Raw genomic sequence first — 25499 nt, 5'->3', positions numbered from 1 at the left:
TTTAGATAGGGTCGACAGTGTGAATCTTTTTCCACGTATGGAGTCAGCTATTATGAGGGGGCATAGCTTTAAATTAAGGGGTGGTAGGTATAGGACAGATGTTAGGGGTAGGTTCTTTACTCAGCGAGTCGTGAGTTCATGGAATGCCCTGCCAGTAGCAGTGGTGGACTCTCCGTCTTTATGGGCATTTAAGCGGGCATTGGATAGGCATATGGAGGATAGTGGGCTAGTGTAGGTTAAGTGGGCTTGGACCGGCGCAACATCGAGGGCCAAAGGGCCTGTACTGCGCTGTATTCTTCTATGTTCTATGTTCTATGTGGTCCTCCCCCTTTTCTTCCTTATCCTAAAGAAACTCGAGTGTTTAAAAGATGTTTTATTTCTTTCCAGTGAACTATTGCGATTGATTTTAAGGAGTTAGCTCCAGCCCCATTGTAACTTTCAAGGCCTCTTCTACTTGTGCTTGTTGCACACAAGCAGGAATGCCTCTGGGAGGTATTTATTCTTCTTATTCAGGATTGAGCTGACTCGGTCAGTGAAAGCACTGGAACAAAGTGTACACTCTATGAAGCTCAATCTGCTAACAGCTATCAGCAAGAAATAGACACAAAATGGAAAAGAACTGTTTTGAGGAAGGGTCACTAGATCCAAAACATGAAGTCTGATTACTCTTCACAGATGCTGTCAGACCTGCTGAGCTTTTCCAGCAATTTTGTTTCTGATATACAGCTGAGTTCATAGGGCTGGGAGCAGGTAGAGGGTTTAGCAGGCAATATGAACCAACTCTAACCTGTCAACACCCAGGTTTCACAGGGGTGAGGGGTGGGTTTATCAATCTGCATATGGTTGAAAATATTTATAAAGAGTCAGTAGTTCTAGGCTAGAAGACACGGGTTCAGGTCTCACGTGCTCCACAGGGTATAATAACATCTCTTAACAGGTTGATTAGAAAAATATTTACTCTGGATTAATAAGAGCTCTTGTGGCAGTGTCCCTATCTCTGAGCCAGGAGGATGGGATTAAAATTCCACCTGCACCCAGTTTGTAACATACTGTATCTAAACAGGTTGGTTAAAATAAATGTGCAGAGAGTCAGTTGAGATTGAAATCTGTGTTCATACAGGATAGAATATACTGTAGCCAAATTTGCAGGTGACACTAAATCAGGTGGGAAACTAAGTTACAATAAAGAAATAAGATATTTACAATAGATATGGATAAATTAGGCAAATGGGTCAAAATTTGGCAGATGTAGTTTAATATGGATAAATGAGACATTATCCATTTTGAACAGAAGAATGGAAAAACAACTTATTATCTAAATGGAAGAAAATTTCAGAGTGCTTGCTTCAGTGCAGTGGGATCTGGGTGTCCTTGTGCATGAATTTCAGAAAACTGGTATGCAAGTACAGCAGGTAATAAGGCGGGCAAATGAACTTTGGCATTTATTGCTAAAGCATAGAGTATGAAAGTAGAGAAGTGTTGCTGCAACTCTCCAAGGCATTAGTAAGACTGCAGCTGGAGGATTGCGTACAGTTTTGGCCCTCTTATTTAAGAAGGGATTTAGTTGCATTGGAGGCAGTTCAGAAGAGGTTCACTAGATGATTCCAGAGATCAGGGGTTTGTCTGAGAAAGAGAGACTGAGCAGTTTAGGCCTATACTCCCTACAGTTTTAGAAGATTGGGGGGAGATCTAATTGCTGAATGTGAGATGCAAAAGGGGATTGAAAAGGTAGACATGGAAAGGAAATTTCCTCATGTGGGAAACTAGAATGAGAGGTCATAGTTTTGGGATGAGGGGTAGCAGATTTAAAACTGAGATGAGAAGGAATTACTTCTCTTAAAGAGTCATGAATCATTGGAATTCACTCCCACAGAGTGTGGTGGATGCTGGGACACTGAGTGAATTTAAGGAGGGGATAGACAGATTTTTAAGTTTTAATGGGTTGGAGGATTATAGAGAATAGGAAAATAGAATTGAGACTATGATGAGATCAGCTATGATCTTATTCAATAGTGGACGAGGTTCAAGGAGCTGAATGGGCTGCTCCTGCTTTGAGTTCTAATGTTCAAGCATCAAACAGAGCAATAATCAGCCCAGTACTGAGCAGGAGTAATCTGAAGATATTTTTTAATCAACCTATTCAGAGATAATATTGCAAAATCACTGGAGCAAGTAGGACTTGAATTTTGGCCTTGTTTTCTCAAGATAGGGACACTACCACTCTGACACAAGAGCCCTTATGACTCTTTAGCTATTTCTCTTCTTCATATCCAAAAGAGACATTACACATGACTGATTTTTCTTCCCACTGCCAAATCACCCTTGCTATTTTTCATCTATTATGGACGACCACTAAATCACCCATACTTTCAATTACCTAATTTACATGCAAAGCTTGCCGAGGGCAATGGAATATCAAAGTTGAGGGAGAATATCAAAGCTGTGGTGCCCACCTCTCTCTAAAAGCATTGAGTGTTTAGTGGAGACCATGTGCTCCCTTTATAAGGACACAAAAGTAGCCGCTGAATAGGGGCAGACAGTTGGCAGCTATGACCCCCTCCACTGCCCACTGCCCAAACTTGTTAATAGCCAATAGGCCAGGCTTAGAATTAGACCCACAAGAATGTTCTCCAAGTTGCCCATAACCCTCTGTACTAGATGCACCAAGACCAGGAGCATAGGACTGATGTATAACCAAAAGCACAACAAAAGAAGTTTCAAATAACTAAAAAGAGGTTCAAACATCCACAACCATTAGGTACATCATCCGGGGACTCCACAGCACCACAGAATAAACAACTGGATGACTCTATAATAAAATCTTTTTTAAAAAAGTCAATCATGTTAACCTAATTAACTAATTAACTTATTTTAAAAGCCCGAAAGGGGACACTGTACTACCATAAAACAAATTCACAAGGAAACTTAAAAGGTTTGAATCAAAATACTGTTTTGGAGGAAATTATGCACTCCATCCTTGTGGCTTCCTCAGAAAGCCTCAAGCTTACCATGGGGAGCCACATGCTCCTTCTCCAGGGACACACACACACAATCATAACCACAAAGGAGAGGCAGTCAAGTCAATGACTTTGTACACAGCACAGTACCTACAACTATTAATAGCTACCTTAGCAACACCCACTGGAAGTATTCCCCTCTTCCCACCCTTCTCTGCACTAGGTGACCAACCATGATGGTTTTGTTCTTTTAGTAAATAACTTGGATTAAAGTTATTTTTAAAAGGTTTGCTTGTCTCTGTCAAGACTGGAACAGGAGTCAGCATCAAATCTGTTCAGCTCAGGGCGCTGTTGCTTGAGGAATTGGGCAGGGGGCAGTTTCGGTCACCACCATTAGGATTTCTCATTTCCAAGCTTCTTGTCGAGGCAGGAAGGCTCCAGCCAGCTGCACTGCACTTCAAACACCAACAACCTGCCCACACTTAGCCTTCAGCTCGCCTCATCCCTCCCACACACATAGGTGAAAGAGACAGAAAGGTATTATTTGATTCTCTATGCTCAATGTTACAGGAAACCCATAGTTGTGCATAGTTAAGAAATGAATGTAACATTTCCTGTCTATTAATTGCAGATCATCTCTCACTAAACCATAAAAACTTGTAACAGCCTTGAATTTGCAAGTGTGAGTTAACTTCATAGATGATGATATATCAAGCCTGTTGTTGGTTACACTGGAATTTGGCATCTGGATTGATATTGATACCCACACTACCACTGCTTAAATTAAACCAAAACTTTGATAAGAATCTCTGTGTTAAATAGAGAGATATACATTTGAAATAATAATAGCTGGTATCAAAAATGGTTTTTGAGATGATAATGTTATCAGTGACTTGGGAGGATAGTTATAAAATGTTAATATATTACTGAATCAAATCCTCATGGGCATATAATGGTGTATTAACAATTGAAATGCTGTTAGTATGCAAATCCTCCTGAAGAGATGTGCCACAACTTATAAATTTCCAGTCTTTACCTGTTGATTTACATCACTCCTCCACTTGGTTTGCCATTACATCCTTACCCTCCCTGAGAAATTTAAAAATCTGTTGGATTTGCACATTATTTTCCAGTTAAATGAGCTGAATAAAGTTAGGATGCAATCTCAAAGGATTCAGTATAAACTGTCAAGTCTTATTCCAACATACGGTTGTTATAGATTTTAAGAAGTTTTGTATTGACATTTCTAACTATTTTTTTCCTGCCTTTTTTCTCTTTCTCTCTCTTAATCCAACCTTTCTTTCCCCCTCCCTTTCTTTCTCCTCTGGTGCTTGATTACTGGTTATCATCCCACACTATTCAACCAATCTCTCTGCCATTTCTGTTTCTTTCTGTATCCTTTTCTTTACTTGGTTCAGGAGGTACACTACAGGTCCAATCATTCAATGAGGTCTGAGATGCCCCATTGCCTTGGCTATGCTATTATCAGTCAGCATTTGCAGCAAAGTTAAGGTATATTAAAAAATATCAAGCTGAAGGATGCAGGAGGAAGTTTACGAGATGCTCTGCTTCATCAAGATTTGGCCCACATAAGATAACTTTGATCAAATTATTAACTTGAAACTTATATTTTTCACTTTGTTTTCATGCCTGGATTTGCAGCTAACCAGACCACTTTATCTCTTTCAATGAAGGTGATGTTTGTCAGTCAGGAATGCTGTTGTAGCCATGATATGCACCTGGTAAATTTTAATCACAATGAAGCAGGAATTAGAGAATTGAACAGCATATCCTTTTTGTCCCATCAAATAGATGGAAAATCTTCCAATAAAATTGAACACCGCAGCCATCCTGAGGGAGAATGTTCTCTACGAACGGAGAGTGAAGAAAGAACTGGAAAGGTACAGCACCTTCACTGTCTCTTCAGTTTTTGTTTGTTATTTGTTCACAGCTGGTGGGCATTATTGACAAGGCCAGCATTTGCTGCCGATCCTTAATTGTCCTTGAACCAAATAGCTTGGCAAGATGCAGTTTCCATCCCTAAAGGTCATTTGTGAACCAGGTGAGCTTTTATGATAGAGAAACATCAAAACTAGGATCAGGACTAAGCCTTGGAGCCAGCTCTGCCATTCAAAATTCTGATGTGGAGGTGCTGGTGTTATACTGGGGTAGACAAAGTCAGAAGTCATATGACACCAGGTTATCATCTCACAGGTTTATTTAAAATCACACGCTTTCGGAGCAATGCTCCTTTGTCAGGCGAAACAAGAAAGTAGCAGTGCTCTAAAAGCTTGTGATTTGAAATAAACCTGTTGAACTATAACTTGGTATCATTCAAAATTATCATAGCTGATACTCCATCTGAACACAACCTACCAGTAGCTACCTGTATCTGATTCGCCAGCAGCTTCAGGTGGTGTAGGACATTGCTGTCCTGGGATCTGATTGGCCAGTCAGCCTCTGGGGTCTTCACTTAACTGGTGGAGTGGTACTGGATCTGGTGGAATTTCCTGCTGGTAGGGGCAGGAGATCTAATACTCTTGAAGATGCCCACTCCCCACACACTCATGAGAAATGAAATATCCCAGTCTATGTTCATTAAAAAATTTGGAACAATTTATGTAATTTGCAGCACCTTGTATTTTTGGAGAACAGACTTTAGCTATCGAAGAGGAAGATGGAGTTGTTGAAGACGGGAGGCCATGTGATTAAACCTCTCAAAAGTATGCTCAACCAAAGTTTTCAATCCTTGTCATTTGACTGCAGTCAGGAGTCGAAATGCAGACACTTTGTTTCAGCCTCTGAAATTAGGACAGCCAAGGACAATTTCAGCTCTGCAAAATACTTGGTTGGAAAATCAGCAAACTCAGCACTGAACCTGTTTGTGTGGCACAGTTCCAATTTGAGAGGTTTCAAAGTTGCCATCAAAAGTAATGACACTGTCCAACTAAATCTCAGTCAGTTTGATAAGATGGCACTTAGACACAAACAGAACACGGGGATGGTTTTAATTTACTCCCTCTGGTAAAAGTGGCTCTGGCGCACCTTCCACCCTGTTGAAGCTAAATGTCAAGTGCTGCGTTTTGGGTACAGTGTTGACAGGGTAGCTGGAGACAAGACATTCGGAATGTGTCCAATCACAGCTGAAAGCTCTGTTATGCAGTGACGAGGCTGGATTGTTGCAACTCATTAAAGATTATTATATTATTATATCATGTGACTACCCAGTTGTGGGAAGAAAGAATTGATGGATCTTACTCTTTTCCCATCTGGCAGTTCCAATGTTTCCAACCAATCACTTGCTAACTTCAAACCAAAAGAACTGCATATGCTGTAAATTAGAAACAAAAACAGAAATTGCTGGAAAAACTCGGCAGGTCTGGCAGCATCTGTGGAGAGAACTGGAGTTTTGAGGAAAGGTCACTCAACCCAAAACTGCAGGTCTGGCAGCATCTTGGAGAAAAAAAAACAGAGTTAATGTTTCAGATCCAATACTCTTAACAGAAATCTTTGAGAGAGGAGCGGAACTTTTTCAAAGTGGACATACCTGGAAGAGATGTGGAATTGAGTTAAGAAGGGTTATTTGGACCCAAATGTTAACTCTGATTTCTCTCCACAGATGCAGCCAAACCTGCTGAGTTTTTTCAGCAATTTGTTTTGCTTGCAAAAGCACGGTTCACTTGCTATTGTCACTGAGCAGATTTGCTTCCAAAACTTGTTCCAACTGTTACTCTGTTGAGAGGCTTGAAAACTGTCATTGGTGTGCAATAGGATAGGGGGAGAAAATTGAGTCAAGCAGGAGGAAGCAGGGATTCAACTGTTGCTCCTTTGGAGTTCACAAACCCAAAATTTCACAAACCTCATTTGTGGTCCTGACCCTTCTTTGGATAGCCTTCCAACACAGCAAATGTGTGCTATTTGAAAGAAGAACAGTGGATCTTCTTTCTCAAAATTGTCCTGTCAGTCCACGACTGACATCCCAATTACATACTCCCGAATAGCTGTGAAATACCTTGGTCTGGACATTTGGCAATCAGGACATGTTTGCTGCTCCTCAGCTGCCAACATTCATTCCAACAGAACTTAAGATATGTGTTTGTGGCTGAGAAAACCTGTGCAAAATTGAGGAGTCAATTCACTCTCATCTTATTTCTGATACCAGGAAATGCACTCTTCTTCTCTTTGCTGATTTCTAATGACTGATCCTAACACCTTCCCCATGACAAACATCATTTGGCCCATAGTTTTCTGTCTTCCTCACTTTTTGAAGAGTTCTATTTGCCACTTTCCAGTCTGATTCAATCCATGTACTATACATTGACTCACAATGCCCTTAGGAAGGGAATTCCAGGATGTTGACCCAGCATCAATGAAGCTACATCCATCTGGGGAAATGGGAATTATTCTCTCACACACTTGACTTGTGCCTTGTAGATGGTGGACAGGCTTTGAGGAGTCAGGAGGTTTTAGATTACTTACAGTGTGGAAACAGGCCCTTCGGCCCAACAAGTCCACACCGACCCGCCGAAGCGTAACCCATCCATACCCCTACATTTACCCATTTACCTAACACTACGGGCAATTTAGCTTTGCCAATTCACCTGACTTGCACATCTTTGGAATGTGGGAAATCAACCGGAGCCCCCGGAGGAAACCCACGCAGACACGGGGAGAACGTGCAAACTCCACACAGTCAGTCGCCTGAGGCGGGAATTGAACCCGGGTCTCTGGCGCTGCAAGGCAGCAGTGCTAACCACTGTGCCACCGTGCCGCCCACTTCTGAGTTACTCATCACAATATTCCTAGCCTTTGACCTGTTCTTGTAGCCATGTGAATATGTGGTGAGTCCAGTTGAGTTTCTGCTCAATGGTAGCCCAGTATGTTGATAGAGGGATATTCAATGTTGGTAACATCATTGAATCTCAAGTGGTTAGATTGACTCTTAGAGGAGATGGTAGTAGCCTGGCCTTTGTGTAATGTGAATGTTAATTGCCACTGGTCAGTCCAAGCCTGGATATTGTCCAGATCTTGTTGCTTTGAGCATGGACTCACGAAGGAGTCACGAATGGTGCTGATCATTGAGCAATCATCAGCGAACATCTCCACTTCTTACTTTACATTAGAGGAAAGGTCATTGACAAAGCAGCTGAAGATGGTTAGGCCTAGGACACTACTCTCCAATCATAGAAACCTTACAGTGCAAACAGAGGCTATTCAGCCTATTGAGCCTGCACCAATCCTACATCTTATTCTTGTAACCTCCTATTTACCATGGCTAATCCACTTAGCCTGCATGTCCCTGGACATTACAGGACAATTCAGTATGGCCAATCCACCTAACCTACAGAAATGGGAGAACATGCAAGCTCCAAACAGCCAGACACCTAAGGCTGGAATCAAACTTGGATCCCTGGCGCTGAGAGGCATGTGTTAATCTCTGAACCACCATACCACACTCTGAAAAACTCCTGCAAAGATGTCCTGCAATTGAGATGATACCAACCATAACCATCTTTCTATCTGCCTGGTATAATTCCAGGGGAGAGTTTCCACCCCCACCTTGATTTCCATTGAATCCAATTTTGTTTAGGCACCTGGATGCCACAGTTGATTGAATGCAGCCTTGATGTCAAGGGCTGTTACTCTCACTTCACCCCTGGAATTCAGCTGTTTTGTCCATGTTTAAACCAAGGCTGTAATGAAGTCAGGAGCTGAATGACCTGTAGAACCCAAAGTGGGCAACAGTGACCGTTATTGCTGAGCAGCTGCTGTTTGACAGCACTGCTGATGACACCCTCTTAATGTCAGATTAAAGGACAGCTCTGCCTGAAAGCAAATCATGAAAAAAAAGACATAACTGACATTAAGTGGAGTTGGAAATTAAAATGGAGGACAGATTACATGATTTGAAGATGCTGAGGTCAAATGTTGGGTCCAGGGGCTGTGCAGTACCACATCAAGAGATAAGATATTTTTTTATTCACTCATGGGATATGGGCTTTGCTGAATAGCCAGCATTTAATTTCCATCCCTAATCAGAGGGCAGTGAAGAGTCAAACATATTGTATGTAGGCAGATTTCCTTCCATAAAGGACAGTGAACTGGGTTGTTTTTAACAACAATTGAAATTAGGGCAGATTTATTAATATCGGATTTTTATGGGGGAGAGATTCACCAATTCAAATTGGTGGGATTTGAACCATGTCTCCCCAAAAATTATTAGCCAATGACATTACCACTAGACTACTGTATCCTCTGTTAGTTAGGCTTGCATTGGGCTTCACTGGAATGTTGAAATAATGATGACAATAATGCGTCAGAATAGATTGTCATTGTTAGAGCCAAACAGTACTTAAACCTATTTTTCCAAAGCAAGTTATGTCAAGAGATTGCACAATTGGCAGTAGTTCTCCTTCGAGTGGTGTAGGTTGAAGAGAATTGATTAATTTGTTGAAAATCATGAATTATATTAATTGAATAAATTGAGAATTGTTTTCAATGGCATAGGACTACCACCTCATAGACACAGATGTAAGACAACTGGCACAAGAGGCAAAATACATTTTTACACAGTGAGTTGTTGTGATCTGCAATGCATTAACTTAAAGGGTGGTGGAGACAAATTTATTAGGCATATTTAGAAGTGAATTGGCACAACTGGCCAAATAATCTACTGTCAAAAAGGTGTTGCTGGAAAAGCACGGCAGGTCTGGCAGCATCCGAGGAGCAGGAGAATTGATGTTTCGGGCATAAGCCCTTCATCAGGAATGTGGAGGGGAATGGAGGATGAGAGATAAATAGGAAGGGTGGGGCTGCCCTCTTGACCTGTCCCACCTGTCCATCTTCCTTCCCTCTTTTCCACTCCACCCTCCTCACCGACCTATCACAATTGTCCCCCACCCACATCCACCTATCGCCTTTCCACCTCCCTTCTCCATAGCCCCATCCCCACCCCCATCCTCCTATTCATCTCTCCTATTCATCTCCTTGGATGTTGCCTGACCTGTCCTTTTTCAGCACCACCCTTTTTGACTCTCCAGCATCTGCAGTCCTCACTTTCTCCAATTAACCTACTGTGCAGATATTTCTATGATTAACCTAATAATTTGACCTTTGCAACCTTTGAATTTGTCAACACCAACTGGCTGACAGAAGATTCCTTGAAGATTAGTTTCAGTAATAAATAACAATAACCATGAACAGTTACATAATGCCATTAACACTGAGAAAAATATCTCCAGCATAGTCAAGCACTTTCTTGAGGTGGTTCTGGAAATATGAAGGGAAATGATACTGAAGGATGCTAACATATGTTTTAATAATAGTGGACAAGTGCCAACGCTGTCAAACAATGAAGAAATCGAAACAAAAAAAAATCACCAGGAATATAACTGTAAATGTCTATAGTTCGACAGTGAGGCTTTCTAGAAGTAGGTTAGTCAACACCAGCTTTGGTGATCCAAATAGAACAGTGGTATTGCTGGAGAAGATCACATATCATTAACAAAAATACATACTGTAGAATGAAGCCAATTCCTAATATTAAAAAGGATAACCATCAAAACCTTAACAACTGTTTCTAATGTGACGGTTCCAGAATTGATAATCTAATTGAAGGAGGTTATGATCCTTCCAAATTTGAAGAAATGCTGAGGAAAAAGGACACTGAGTTAATGGAACAACAATTGACAGATGCACAACGCCATTGCCTTGAAGGCAAGATTCTCTTGGAAGATGCAATCCTGGCACGGGAAGCAAGAATTGAGGAGAACAAGAGGAATGCAGCTCTGCAGAAAGAGGAGGTATGGAGTTACATTGTTGCAACGTGTTAATCTACTACCATTTTAGAACTTTATGGATATTTGTTACAAAACACAATAAAGAGAAATAAAAAATCTTGGCTCATCATTCAGACCGACAATTTCATATAGTAACCTCTGCCCCATACTTTTTCTCTCTTCTAGTGTGTTTTTTTGTGCATAGACAGCAGCTGTTGGTCATGTGTGGACTTTTGCCCATTTACACCTCCTCTCAACCTTTATGTTTCTTTACTTGTATTATTATCTTTTTTCATCATGACAATTATGTCTCTTATTTCATCTATCATTCCCTAGACTCCATCACAGAGTTTTCTTTTTTTATTGCAGAAGAGAGACACATTTTGTCACAGCTTTATCTTGCAAATAAGACAACAACTAACAATTATTAAACTACAGCACAACCCTCTTCACCACAAACCTGAAAGCCCACCAGATCTTGTGCTGATCAGATACCCTGGTGGTTGTCAAGTGTCAGGGATCTCCAGTTGACTGCTATTTCTCAGGAAGGGAAAATTCCAACCTCTGTCCCTCTCTCAACAATTCCTGTCAGTAACTTTAAGTCAGTATACTCAATTATGACTAAAATATTTAAATATGCTTCAGTCTCTGAATCTGTATGATCTGATTTCTTAAGTAAGTGACCAGCACAGATAAACTGGAATTCCTCTATATTTGTCTGTAACGCAAGAGTAATTTATAAACTCCAATAGTTCCAAGTGCCACAAAAATGAACTTGCAAAATGCTATGACTCTGCACATCTCATGTAACATAAATCCTTTTCTCAAATCTGCTGATTTGAACAAATGAAACTGAGCTTACTCAAATCAGATCTGGTGAAGAGTCACTGGACCTGAAACGTTAATTCTGCATTCTCTCCACAGATGCTGCCAGATCTACTGAGCTTTTCCAGCAATTTCTGTTTTTGCTTCAGGTCTTTTATATAACTGAACCATCTGTCATTTCAGGTAGCAAAAATGATGCAGAAACATGCAGAGAAGCGACTTCAGGAAGAGAAGGAGGCAAGAGAACTGGTGGAGCGGGTGACAAAAGGGCGGCACAACACAAAGCAGCAAAAATTGAAAATGCAGGAAGATAAACAGAAGATGGGTATGTGGTGTAAAAAAATGTCCACTGTGTGGAATGCTATGGGTTTCCCCCTTTTTAAAATTCATACTCCCTTTCAAGGCTTTTCAAGAGACTTTTGTACACCAAAGAGCAGCGGTAATTCGCTAACATGCTGGAACATGGGTTGGAATTATGTCAAGTGAGATTTATGCTACCTGGTCTGCCATAGTTCATAGCAACTTTTGTCATGCAATGTTCTGCTCTTTACCTTATTATAACCAGGGTCATAGGCACCTTTCTCAGGAAATCACATAGCTGGAGGTGCTCAGCACTGCTGGACCATTTTGACGTTCATGCCACTAGTACCACATTTGAAATGGATCCGCAGATCACTTTAGACACTATGCTAGGGCCTGCTCTTTGCACTGTGGTGATTTTGTTTTCATTGAGAACATGACTTACTGGACAGGAAAGCAGTATGTCCTTGCGGACAGCGTCCTGGAGTCTTGCTGGACAGGTTGTTCGAGGAGAGGGTTATCTTTTCTCCTGTGGATTGTCACAGGAGGCCACATCACCAGATCAAGCCAGCATGGACTCAAAATGAGCCCAAGTCAGGGCTGTTCAGGACACTCAGCGGTGCAGGCAGAGGGTCGGTGATTTTCTGCATCCTGCAAGGGTAAATACCACCATCTTCTCTCTGCTACCTCACACTCATGCGGCCAATATTCACCATAACTCTAGCATTGTACAGGCCTCTCATCAAGGCTAATAGAGTGTAATCCTCAGTATTACAAGTGTTATGTTGTGTAATCAGCAGAAATCATGGGCCATTTCGTGGTACTGACTTAAGTAGAAATTGAGATGAGATTCTGAAAGCAAATTTAAAGGAGCTAGGTAGGAAATTGAAAGGCAGGACCTCAAAACAGTAACTTTCTGTTACTTGCAGTTCTATGTGCTGGTGTTCATAGAAATCGGAGAAATGACTGATTCAACATGTAGCTGAAAAGCTGGTACAGGAAAGAGGGACCATTGAGACCACTCTGGAGAAGGTTAGACCTGTACAAGGCAGATGGTGCACACCTGAACCAGACCAGGAGAAATATCCTTGCAGGGAGATTTGCTAGTGCTGTTGCGAAGGGTTTAAACAAGAGTTAGAGGGGGTTAGGAACCTACGGCAAATTCAGAACAGGGAAAAGAAGATAGAAATTTAGCAAGTGACTCTGAAAGGTAGAAGAAGCAGTGGTTAAAAAATGTACAGCATAGGAATTTGGTATTATGAAAAAGGTATATCTAACCACAAGGAGTTCAAGATTTTTTTTCAAGAAAGTGTCTTAAAAGAGCAATCCTGGAAGATCCTGGAATGTGCCTATAATTTCCCAATGAGGACTGGCCAGGCTGACAACACTCTGTTTTATACAATACTTTCAAAAATCAATTTTCTGTTCAAGATTTTTTTTCAAGAAAGTGTCTTAAAAGAGCAATCCTGGAAGATCCTGGAATGTGCCTATAATTTCCCAATGAGGACTGCCAGGCTGACAACACTCTGTTTTATACAATACTTTCAAAAATCAATTTTATTAATCAGCTGTCACCAAGGGAGCTGAAAGTGCACCCTTAACTACTCTGACTCACTTAGCTTGCTGAAATGTTTTCGGAACTTGCTCCTCCCATCTGTATATCCAAATATCTCTCCTAATTTGCTCCAATGTGCGAACCTGGATATCCAAAGACCTGGGAATTAGGAATTGGCCTGTTCAGTTTCATGAAGGCCCATGGCAGAAATTTGACTTCATACTCAAATTGGGGGACAGCAAACAACAATCTAACTCTCTATTCCCTAAATAAAAGCCAAGCACTCGGATTCCAGTAACAGAACATGAATGAAAACAGAAAGTGCTGGAGAAACTCTGCATCTTCTGTGGACTGAGAAATATTTCAAGTCTAACAGCTTTGGAAATGTTTTTCCTTTGGCTAAGTTGGTTATATAAAGTATATGTTCCTGAGAAATACCACTTGTCACTTGGATCCTTTATTCCTGCCTTCTATTTCATGACCAACCTACTAACCTATGCCTCAAGACCAGTAATAATTGCATATGCTCTTATTTTGATTATAATGCCTTTACAATTGCATGTAATCAAACATTGAAAATCACCTTTCTACTCCTCAAAAAATAAGGACACTTGACATAACCTACCCTGCACAAATTCCTGCTATTATTTGGTCAGATCCTACTAGATCAAGTAGTTAGTCACTGCTATGAAATTCCAGTAAGATTCTGATATTTGATGTTAAACTGACAGGTCTGTAATTACCTGGAGCTACCTCCTTTCTTAAATATTTGCAGTGTTTACAGCTTTAGAATTCAAAGGCCTAGTTCCTGAATCTAGAAGGTTTTGGTTAATATAAGTCATATATCTGCAATTTTGTTATCAGTTCCCATTAGTATTGATGAAATCAGTTCTAATTAGTGTGGCGTTTATGACAAATTCCAAAGATCATAGCTTCAGTCTTAATATTTAATTTGGATTTAATTTAACTTGGCAAAATTGCTGCCTCACCTATTGAGTATTTCAAGTATTTTCTATGTTTATCTGTAGCAAAATTATGTCACAAGCACCAGGCATGTCCACCACAGTGATCAGTGAACTGTGGATTAATATGACTCATAAAGGCCCCTTCTTAATTGGTTAAAGTAGACCCACAGCTGAGCTTTTTTTAAGTCATTTTTTGAAACAAGTTATTATTGAAGTCTCCTTGTAGGGAAAATAAGATCAAATTTTTGATAATAAATTATAGGTACGAAGATTAAAACAATTACAGATAAGCCAAAAGAATAATTTATGAGTGATTTTCCTCTAACAGAACAGTACAGGTAGTTCTGCTTTACACGCTACTGAAGTTGTGTGCTTGTGCAACCCCGCACTATACAAAAAAATTGTGCAATACAAATACACTTCAAGTGTCGGCGATGCAATTGTTATGGCCAACACACACTTTAAAAATTCATGTTTTAGGAAAAGCATTCCCTATTCACCCAATAGTGTTACAGCCAATTTGTGTTGATGAAAGATGTATTATCACAGAACTGCCTGATATGTAGTTTTGTGCATACCTTTTTCCTTTGTCATCCCTTAGTCAAAACTCCCCTTTGAGGGAGTTTTCCTTAGAAACTGCTTCTTGGAGTTCTGCGCCATAAGATGCTGGAAACTCAATTTATCAGTTTCAACTTGTAAAACCTTCCAAATTGGTGAGTAAACTGCACAACTGTGAGCATGGTCAGTCCAGGGCTTGGGACGACACTCAGGCTTTTTTTAGGTGAAGTAATTGGTTTCTCAAATACAAAGTCATCAATTTGAACAATTTCCACTTTGAAGTCTGTTGTGCTAGAAAATACTGGTTTACACCTCAGAAGGACCTATTATGTTGCCAAGAGCTAGGTGTAAATCCTCTTTTTGTGACTTGATATGGAGAAACAATTCAATAGGCCTTGAAACGTTCCAATGTAAGAGACATTACCTCCATCCTGAAGACCTTTCTTAAACTTAATTTCCAATGTATGGGTTTTTTACTTCAGAAATATCTTTCTGAATTTTTTTCTTAAGAATTTACTGCAACAGACAGCACGTTCGTAATATGGAATTATGTACTGTTACATCTTTAATCTAAGTACTAATGTGATGAGTCACCACTTGAATAACCACTATTATGTAACATAATTACTTTGTATACTGCCTTTTTGAAAATGCACATTACATAGTTTCTGTTTACTAACAGACCTGATAAGATAGCTTACAGTGCTTACTAATTTTCTCCTGCGATCATGAGAAAATAATACTGATATTTAACATGTCTGCTAATTCTTTTTCAGCTAAGGAGCTGAATAAGGAAACAGAAGAACTGCTTCAACAGGCCTTGGAGAAGACTAATGAAGAAATTAGAAAAAAATCGGAACTGATCCGAGAAATCCGAGCAATGCAAATGGTGCCAACATTTAAACACAAACTTATAGATCTAGCCAAAGTAAGTCCTAAGTGTCAAAAGCTGAAGATCAACCTTGTGATTAGTTACAGAAAAAATTACCATGTAATAAAGAAACAGTTCCATATTTATCTGCACATATTGTTTTCTTTAATCACATAAACCCTCCCAGAATCAGACTGTTACAGCACTCAACAGCTTTCAGATCCCTTGCTTTCCCGTAGCTTGGCTTATCTCCATTTTTCTTTCATTTTCTCCAGCTTTCACTTCCACAAAATAAAGAGGTCTCCACTTACATCTCTCTGTGGCAAAGGTTGAACAATTTAGTGTAAATAAAAAGTCCTCTGTGACAATTATTAAATGAATGGCCCTGCGTTACTGATTTCTGTAACAAAGGAAGTATCCTATCACTGATTGCTTTATCAAAAAAACCTGCATAATATTAAAGGCTGTATTAAATTACTCTACAACTTCTCTATATCTTGAACTTCTCTCATTTTGAACCTGTTCAATATGCAAGACAGGTCTAGTCCGGTTCCTTGCTTTCAACCGTGGTAACCTTGGCCTTTTTTTCGCATGCCATCAGGCCTTGCTTGCAGAAACTGTTTCACCAATTATATGTTGGACCTATTTGCTTAGGCCATAGGCCACTTGTCCACACTCCCTCCTCTTGATCCCACGAGCTTCAGCAAATAGGATCACACAAACCAAGTCAAATTCCCTTTGCAGGCAAACATCTAAGTCTCAGACAGTCAGTCCAAAACAGTTTCATGTGAGACTGTGGTCCCCTATTCACACACTTAGTTGTTGCTGGATAAGAATCCTAGCATAATCACAGAACTGTCCTGGCTTACATGGCAATTTGGGTAATAGAATGTACTAAAAGGCATGAAGAAAAGTCATAATTTTCTTTCTTTGTGCAAAACTATATTTCCTTCATGATTCGCATATTTGATTTTTTGAAATAAATGGTAAACACAAGAACAGAAATTACTCGAGAAACTCAGCAGGTCTGGCAGCATCTGTGGAGACAGAAAAAGAGTTAATATTTCAAGTCCAGTGACCCAGAACTGATGATAGCCAAAAATGCATTTATGTTGATGACAGGGGCATTGAAAGGGAAAAGGAGTGATTGGATAGGTAGAAATGGAGCTCAGAAAGCGAGAGAGAGAAAGAAAGTTGGCAAACAAAAGAATGGTTGATAGTAAGCCACTGGAGAATAAAAGCTGATTATGGTGAAAATGAATTGGCTGTGCTGGAAACAACCCAAGTCATGAGAGGGCCTGGGGTGGGGGATGGGGAATGAGTAAAGGAAGTGGAAGGAGGTGCTCAGGACTCAATACTGAGTTCAATACTATTAGGGCGTGAACACCACCTTCCATATCCTTGAACAGCTTTTCTTCTTATTGTGGGAGGAAAAGTAAAATGTTATGTTGAATTGAGTGCAGAAGGGTTCAATTGAATCGATCAATAAACAAAATAATTGGTGAAATATTTGGATCGACTTTGTGCAGAACCATGCTAACCATTGTGGAAGGAATGGGAGTAACTTCAACTTTGCTGTCAGGAGTGAGGTACCTTGTTGGAGTGACTCAACAGCATGTTTTAGAATTCACCTGATTTTCACTCCATTAAAATTAATGAACAAAAATTGTGTAAATACTCTAACAAGTGGCAAACAGATTCAGGTTACTGTCAATGGAGCAAAGTTGAACATGAATTCTTTATTTAATTATATGTGCACAAGAATATTCCCAGTAATTTTAGTGCAAATGTCAAAACAAGTTTATCCTTAGGTAAACCTAGATAGTATTTTCACTATTTTCTAATTTCATCTATTGTTCAAAGACTATTAGTGTTTAACTTTTATGAATTTGCCTCAGTAAATCTATTCATTCATGTAATGTAGTCATATCTCATTTGGAAATCATGTCATTGAATCTCAGCCAGCTGGTCATAACCTTTTGATCGAGATGTCAATAGTAGAGTTACGAGAACGCTTGGGGCTGCTGAAGGAGGCACAGATTAAGGCAGAGGAAGATAAACGAGATCGGATCCTGAATGAGAAACAAGCAAAAGAGCAGCTCCTTTTGGATAAATTACGACAGATCTCACTGCACAGAGAAGCTTTGAGCAAGAAAGCAGTAATCAGGAACAGGTATGTTATCAAAATGGTGCTCAAATAAAGATGAGTGATCGGAGTATGTTTTTTAGGTTGTAACTGTAAATTGATAAATTATTTATTTTCTCTCTATGGGATAAAAATATCCAAATACAATGCAACACTGTCACATGACGGATAATGCAAATAATATTATTTAAATAGAGGCATGGCTTTCTAACCAGAACTTCATCAATAAACACATCGACTGAGATCCCATCTACCTTCTCTTGAAAAAAAGAACCGGAAATGACATCATCCGCCTTAAAAAACCAAGACCTACAAATAGAGAGGTGGGACATACCACCAGCACCTCACCGGAGACTCTGATTATGTTACCTCGTCATGGTGACAAAATGTCTGAAAACAAACTTTCCAGCTCAGTGAGCTAACTTACATACTTATCATCAACCTGAGCTACAAATCTTCTCAAAAATCACCAATATTATTTAAATTCCTAATTTTTCTTTGCCTTGTTTTTATCCCATCCTATTGGCTTAGCTCTATTCCAGTGTCTCCTTGCACTCATGAATTCATTAGAAAGGGCATGAACTATAATATATACTCCAGCACTCAGCATCTAGCTGCTGATTTTGTTTAAAATGACTAGAAAATACTCGAAATACTCAGTTGGACAGACAGCACCATTGGGATCACAAACAGAGTTCAATGATCTGTCAAGAGATCAACAACCTTCAACCTTCACTCACTTTCTCTCCCCATATGTGAAGTCTAACCAACTATGTATTTGCAGCATTTTCTGTTATTTCAAACTTGTAACTTCCAATATTATTAGTAACAACATTTTGATTCTTATACAACTGAAAAAAATGTGTTCATTGCATTTACATTCACTGAGAGAATATCAATCCAAAGCTGTGAAAAATAATCAAAGAAATATGTTTTTCTTTTTAATGTAGAGAAGAAGAATTGAGAAAGCTTAAGGCATCCAAACAGGTGGCAAACAATCAGCAATTGGCTGAGCTCCAGAAAAAACTCGAAGAAAAGAGAAGGGAGCATCATAAACTGAACAAAATACAAAAGATAAACACTCAAAAAAACCTAGAGAGATCTATGAGAAGCTCATTTGCAGACAGGGTAATGCACCTTGTACAACGCTTTGTTAGTAAACAGAAAGTGTTTTCTTTCAGAAACTTCCAACAATTATTTTAGAAACCAACAGGATCTTTTTTTTATTCATTAGTGGGACTTGGGCATCGCTGGCTGGCCAGCATTGATAGCCTATCCCCATTAATCCTTGAGAAGGTGGTGGTGAGCTGCCTTCTTGAATTGCTGCAGTCCACTTGCTGTGGGTCGACTCGCAATGCTGGTAGGGAGGGAATTGTAGGATTTTGACCCAACGACTATAAAGGAATGGTGGTATATTTCCAAGTCAGGGTGGTGAGTGGCTTGGAGGGAAACATGCAGGTGGTGGTGTTTCCAAGTACCTGCTGTCCTTGTCCTTCTAGATGGAAGTAGTCATGGGTTTGAAAGGTGCTGTCTAAGGATCTTTGAATTTCTGAAGTGCATCTTGTAGATAGTACACACTGCTGCTACTGAGCGCCGGTGGTGGAGGAATTGAATGTTTGTAAATGTGGTGCCAATCAAGCGGGCTGCTTTGTCCTGGATGGAGTCAAGCTTCTTGAGTGTTGTTGGAGCTGCCCCCATCCAGGCAAGTGGGGAGTATTCCATCACACTCCTGATTTGTGCCTTGTAGATAGACTTTGGGGTGTCAGAAGGTAAGTTACTTGCTGCAGTATCCTTACTCTCTCTCGTAATTATCAATTACTTAAACAAAAAAGGTCAGAAGTAATGGTATTGTGGCAAAGTCTACCAAATTGTTCTTGAAGTGTTAAGTCCCACCCAGAATAAAATCAAAATAGGTCTAATTTTAATAATAATCCAGCAGTTTAGCTCTGACGGAAGGAATTAAAAAATGATTTTAGATTCAGTATTATTTAACATTTGTACAAAATAAAATATTCTCTTTCAAAGATCATTCAATTGACATCCACGAAGAGCCTTGACTTCACTTTAAGGCAGGTCATTGCAGATCATAAATAGGTTGATACAAAAAGATTCTTGTGTCATCTCTGCTTCTCTTGCCTATCAACTCAAATCTGTGTTCTGTCGTTAAAAACCCATCTGATATTGGAAGCATATCCCCTTATTGACTTCAATTAAGGTATGATGTTTTTGAACATATCAATCAAATATCATCTTAATACCTTCCATTCTGTAAGAAGAATAGCCCATCTTCTCCAGTCTATCCACATTATTATTATCCTTCAACCCTAGAACTTGATAGTAATTATTTTCTGCATCCCTTGCAAGTGTGGTGCCCAGAATTGAACACAGTCATCAGCTACAGAGGCCTACTCATTGTTTTATAAACTGCACCCTCCTAGCTTTTGATCTCCATTCCTCTGTTAATTAAGTCAAAGATTCCATTTGCGTTACAACTCTCATCTTGCTGCCACCTCAAAAGATTTATACAAAATAACATAACATTTCCAATATCCTGCCTTCAGTTTTCTCATGAACTTGTTTCACTTGATTGTTTGCCAACTACATGAGTCAGTGCACAGATCCCTGCTCTTCTGGCCTTATAACTTGCCATTCTTCAAGCCTCAGTCCCACTGAACAATATTTGCTTTTATTATTTATTCCTCTTTCTGAAGAAGTGTCCCTAAAATATACCTATTTGATTGTGCCTTTGGTCCTGTAAATATCATTGCTGTCCACTGCTGTTTTTGTCAGTTGATTTTTTCAGATCTTCTGATTTGAGGTGTTCTTTTCCCCTGCTCTTTTCTCCCCTGAAATCCAGTGTCCGTATCTAATGAATCTGCAAGGAGTCAAAGCAAGTACCTTCTAATTGCCAAACCAGAGATACAAATGCCACTAAAGCAAAAGAAAAACACTGTGTATGCTGGAAACCTGACATAAAAATCAAAGTGCTGGGAAGTCATGAACAGTGGTCTGGGAAGGAGACAACCATGCTGCTACTCAGCTGGATACGACATGATGGTGCTTCAACACCCTGACACTGCTGTGATAGATGTGTACATAACTGGCTGCTGTTGACATTTTGAGTTATCTGCAGTTCATATGTTTTTCTTCTGGGAATGCTCATCTTTTCCAACTCGGAAGCAAACAGTATCATTTAATCTCTCCAGCAGCACCATCTAGTGACTTTACTTTCATACTGTTTTATAACATCTATAAAATATGTAGGAGTGATTACTTAATGTATTTTGCAAACATCTATGTTCTATTTATCTTCCTTTCACCCAGTCTTCACTGACCACAGTGAATCCCAATCCAGGATTAAAACCTCCCCCAGTCTTGACAAAGAATTCAACAAAAGTATGTCACTCCCTAGGAGATAGAAATCACATCTTATAAATCTAATAGAATGTTTGTGTATAATTCTGCCTAGAAATCAAAGGAAGTACGTTGGTGGAAGAACATGGAAGACAGTCGTGAAAACAAGGTCCGGCTGCTTAAACTTCAGAAAGCATCCTAATACAGTGCTGCTCAGTGGAGTAGGGTGGTACATCATTGCCCAAATACCATTCCAAATGAAACCTGCACTTTCAGTAATGTTAGAGCTCATGAAATAATCTTCCCAATAAATATCTAATTTTACTTTACAATGTAGAATCTCTAACTGTTTTAACATGCACCAGAGAATTTACAAACACAACATTTTGATGAAAGGCTTAAAAAGGTTAAGTCTGCTTCACTCTGAAACACAGAAACTGCTAACGTTCTGTGTTTATCCCTTAGTCATTGTTTCTCCCCAACTCCACAGATACTGACACCTTCTGAGTATTTCCAGCAATTTTCACTTCACTTTCAGATTGAAAGGATGCATTGCATGGAATCAGATGGGTGTGAACACAATTTTTGTCTTTCTCTTTAGCAAGGCTTTGTGCAGATTCTTTTCTCCCCATCCCGAGTGGGTTATAAAACAGACAAGGCATCTGATTCCATTGTTAGATTTTCCTGGCTACTAGCTTGTCACCAGAGATTAGTTTGAGGGGCACCACTCCAGATTAGTTTACCAGGAGATTCACCTTTTACTGCCTGGCAATGGCATTGTAGAAGAATTTACAGGTTCATCTTTAACCAGTTTGGCCACATTCTCAATGCACCTTCTTTGACCATCAAGACCTGGACTGAATCTGTAATTTGTGGCTCAGAGGCACTGTGCAAAAGACCTCACTTGTATACTGCTGCGGTATTGGTCAAATTTTAAGATATTTTGGCTGTGTCAATTTTGTTGGGTTGGGGTTATGGATGGCTTCATTGCAAGAGGCCTCATGAGTTTTCTTGCTCGATCATCCCAAGCTTGCCTCATCTACCTCTATGGTGCCCAGCTCATCCAATGCTAGCCTGATTTTACCATTTGCCATAGTCTGAAGAACTTGCAACTGCCAGGATATCCCAGATTAGACTGGCATGCCTGATGGCAGTACTGCCTTGGAACCCTGGCCATGAACCCAGTCAAGCCTGGCAGTCCAGAATTGCCATTCATTGTCAAGGTACAGTTGTCACAAATCAGCATTTCTCACAGCACAGAGATAGCATGACTGACAAATACGTGGACATGCAACAGTTCATTGAAAACTCAATTGCCATTTAAGTACCAGGCCACACATCTCAATGATCCACAGGCACATCCCTCTCCCCAGTGCCCACAGTAGACCAGCATCTTATCATTATTCACTGTGAGACGTCACAGGAAGCCTTCAAACAACAGCAAACAAAACTTTTATTTATAGAATCCAAAAGCAAACTGAAATCAAACAAACAAGCAACATTTCTTTTCTGAATACAAATGAACTGTTTACATGTTGAGCAACAACTACATGTGCAGTAAAATTTTAGTCACGCTACTATACGGTATTATTAAAATGGAAACGGTACAAAAAAGATTTACAAGGATGTTACCAAGACTGGAAGGTTTGACTTTTAAAAAGAGGCTGCTTCGGCTGGAACTTTTTTTTCCTGCAGTGTATGAGGCTGAGGGGTGACCTTACAGATGTTTATAAAATAGCAAAGGTCATAAATAAGGTATTTTCTCCAGGATAAGGGAGACCAAAGCTGGAGGGTATAGGTTTAAGGTGAAAGAAGAAAGATTTAAATGGGACCTGAGGGACAACTTTTTCACACAGAGTTTATGGAACAAATTGCCAGAGAGAGTGGTAGATGTAGGTAAAATTATGACATTTACAAGATGTTTGGATAGGTATATGGTTAGGAAAGGTTTAAAGGGATATGAGCCAAATGTAGGCAAGCGGAAACCAGAAGTATGGACGCTGTAAATCAGAAACAAAAACAGTAGTTGCTGGAAAAGCTCAGCAGATCTGGCAGCATCTGTGGAGAGAAATCAGAGTTAACATTTTGGGTCGAATGACCCTTCCTCAGAACAAGTAGGCAAACGGGACTTGTTCACTGTAGGATATCTGGGCCAAACAACCTGTTTCTGTGTTGTATGACTCTATATTACTCTCCCAACACATCTCATGTACTGCACAAGAATACAGCAGAGTCTGAGCATTTCCTTCTGATGTACAATGTGTCAAAATAACATAAAGTTCTCAACTACAATCGCAAAGTTACAAGAAATTTCTGATTGCAGTTAATTTTTTTAGTTTTGTTTAGAATACTTACAGTGTGGAAACAGGCCCTTCAGCCCAACAAGTCCACACCGACCCTCCAAAGAGCAACCCACCCAGACCCATTCCCCTACATTTACCCCTTCACCTAACACTACGGGCAATTTAGCATGGCCAATTCACCTAAAGGGAAAAAAAGAAAAGAAAAAAGAAAAAAAAAGCTTTTCACAGCAGAGAGCGGCGCGAGCTGGGCGTAAGTGAAGTTGGAGCGCAGAGCTGGTCAGGAAGGTAAGTGATTGATATTTAAGAACTTACCTCGACGCCAACGATCTTTTCACAGCAGAGTGCGGCGCAAGCTGGGCGGAAGTGAAGTTGGAGCGTAGAGCTGGTCAGGAAGGTAAGTGATTGATATTTAAGAACTTACCTCGACGACAACGGTCTTTTCACAGCAGAGAGCGGCGCGAGCTGGGCGGAAGTGAAGTTGGAGCACAGAGCTGGTCGGGAAGGTAAGTGATTGCTTTATGGTGAGCTATGGTGTGAGACAAGATTTAAAACATCAGCTCAGAGGACAATAGATGAGACTGTTTAGCACGAGAAAGCAAGTATGTTATTCCAAAGATGTGCCATTTAGCTCACCACGTTGGACATCCCACTGATTTACACCCAGTTAAACTACTAAACAGGATCTACCTTTCCTTTCCTTTCCACTTTCAATGTAAGCAATTTGTCCTGGCACTGGGTTGTACTGCCACAAATACATTCAGTTGACGTCTCATCTGCTTCAGGGCAGGGAGTGCACACTGGCTGTTTGACTGGATGCCGACTGTTGGCATGCACTTCTGAGCCAGGCTCATACTGTCCCCCAGGTCTCTGGAATGTGCAATCTGTCAAACCAAGTTGGAGGGTTTGAACTACAGGGAGAAGCTGAATAGGCTGGAGCTATTTTCTCTGGAGCGTTGGAGGCTGAGGGTGGTGCGTGTATGGAATGAGCTGCCAGAGGAAGTGGTGGGGGCTGGTACAATTACAACTGGATGGGTACTAGATAGGAAGTGTTGAGAGGGTTAAGGGCAAAATGGTGGCAAATGGGACTAGAGTCATTTAGGATATCTGGTCAGCATGGACGGGTTGGACCAAAGAGTCTGTTTCCGTGTTGTACAACTCTATGATTCTACAACTCTAAGTTAATCTTCGCAATATCCCCAAGTCTTCCTTCACAATGAATCCCACTCTGCCTGTTTGTGCTTCAAAAGTGATACTGTCTGAGTGCCACACGATGGTGAAGTGCAAGCAGTGGGTGAAACACATGGCTCTGTGTCAGATAGCTGTAGTTCCAAATGCCCCTCTGGAGACTGATCACCAGAAACCAGTTGGACGCAACATTAAAAGGGTGCTGCTGTTTCGGATAGAAATGCCATCTTTGCAGAGAGACATTTAACTGCTGTTCCGTTTGCTCTCCAGATGGTTTACATAACATCCCTTGGATCAGGAGCAGGAACAAGTCAATTGGCCCTTCAGAAAGGTCACGGTTGATCTGGTTGCTCAAGGTACTGCCTATCCTGGATAACCTCACTCCCGTTACTCATCAAGAGTAGAGTGCCTTCTGCCTTCAAAAGTATTTCAAGGCTCTGCTTTCACTGCCCTTTTGGGGAAAGAGACAGACAGCATTTGATATCATCTGCATTGTATGAGCCAGTATCAAATATCGCAAGATCAGAACAAATTGTCTTCTCATTTGTTTCACGGCTGGTTGTGGGATCTTTCTGTGCGTGAATTAAGAACAAAGAACAATACAGCACAGGAACAGGCTCTGAGACCTTCTAAGCCTGCACTGACACATTTTGCCCTTCCATTCTAAAACTGTCTTCACTCATGGGATCCATTTCCCTATAT

At 40.3% G+C, this 25499-nt stretch overlaps 1 protein-coding gene across 4 annotated transcripts in view; it reads left to right on the top strand.

The window, feature by feature from the left end:
• Nucleotides 1-21638, top strand: part of cfap99 (cilia and flagella associated protein 99) — a 142508-nt gene extending 120870 nt beyond the window's left edge. For 2 of the 4 annotated variants that reach the window (XM_043704116.1, XM_043704124.1), the window contains exons 10-16: nt 4770-4858; nt 10555-10759; nt 11744-11885; nt 15715-15866; nt 17771-17982; nt 18906-19083; nt 21425-21638. In XM_043704116.1, the coding sequence (XP_043560051.1) occupies nt 4770-4858; nt 10555-10759; nt 11744-11885; nt 15715-15866; nt 17771-17982; nt 18906-19083; nt 21425-21511 (1065 nt within the window). In that variant the 3' untranslated portion in view covers nt 21512-21638. The other 2 variants (XM_043704129.1, XM_043704137.1) reach the window with 2 other exon arrangements.
• Nucleotides 21639-25499: the final 3861 nt, after the last annotated feature.

Source organism: Chiloscyllium plagiosum, chromosome 2 (assembly GCF_004010195.1).
Source record: "Chiloscyllium plagiosum isolate BGI_BamShark_2017 chromosome 2, ASM401019v2, whole genome shotgun sequence".
NCBI lineage: Eukaryota > Metazoa > Chordata > Chondrichthyes > Orectolobiformes > Hemiscylliidae > Chiloscyllium > Chiloscyllium plagiosum.
This window is presented reverse-complemented; position numbering and strand designations above follow the sequence as displayed.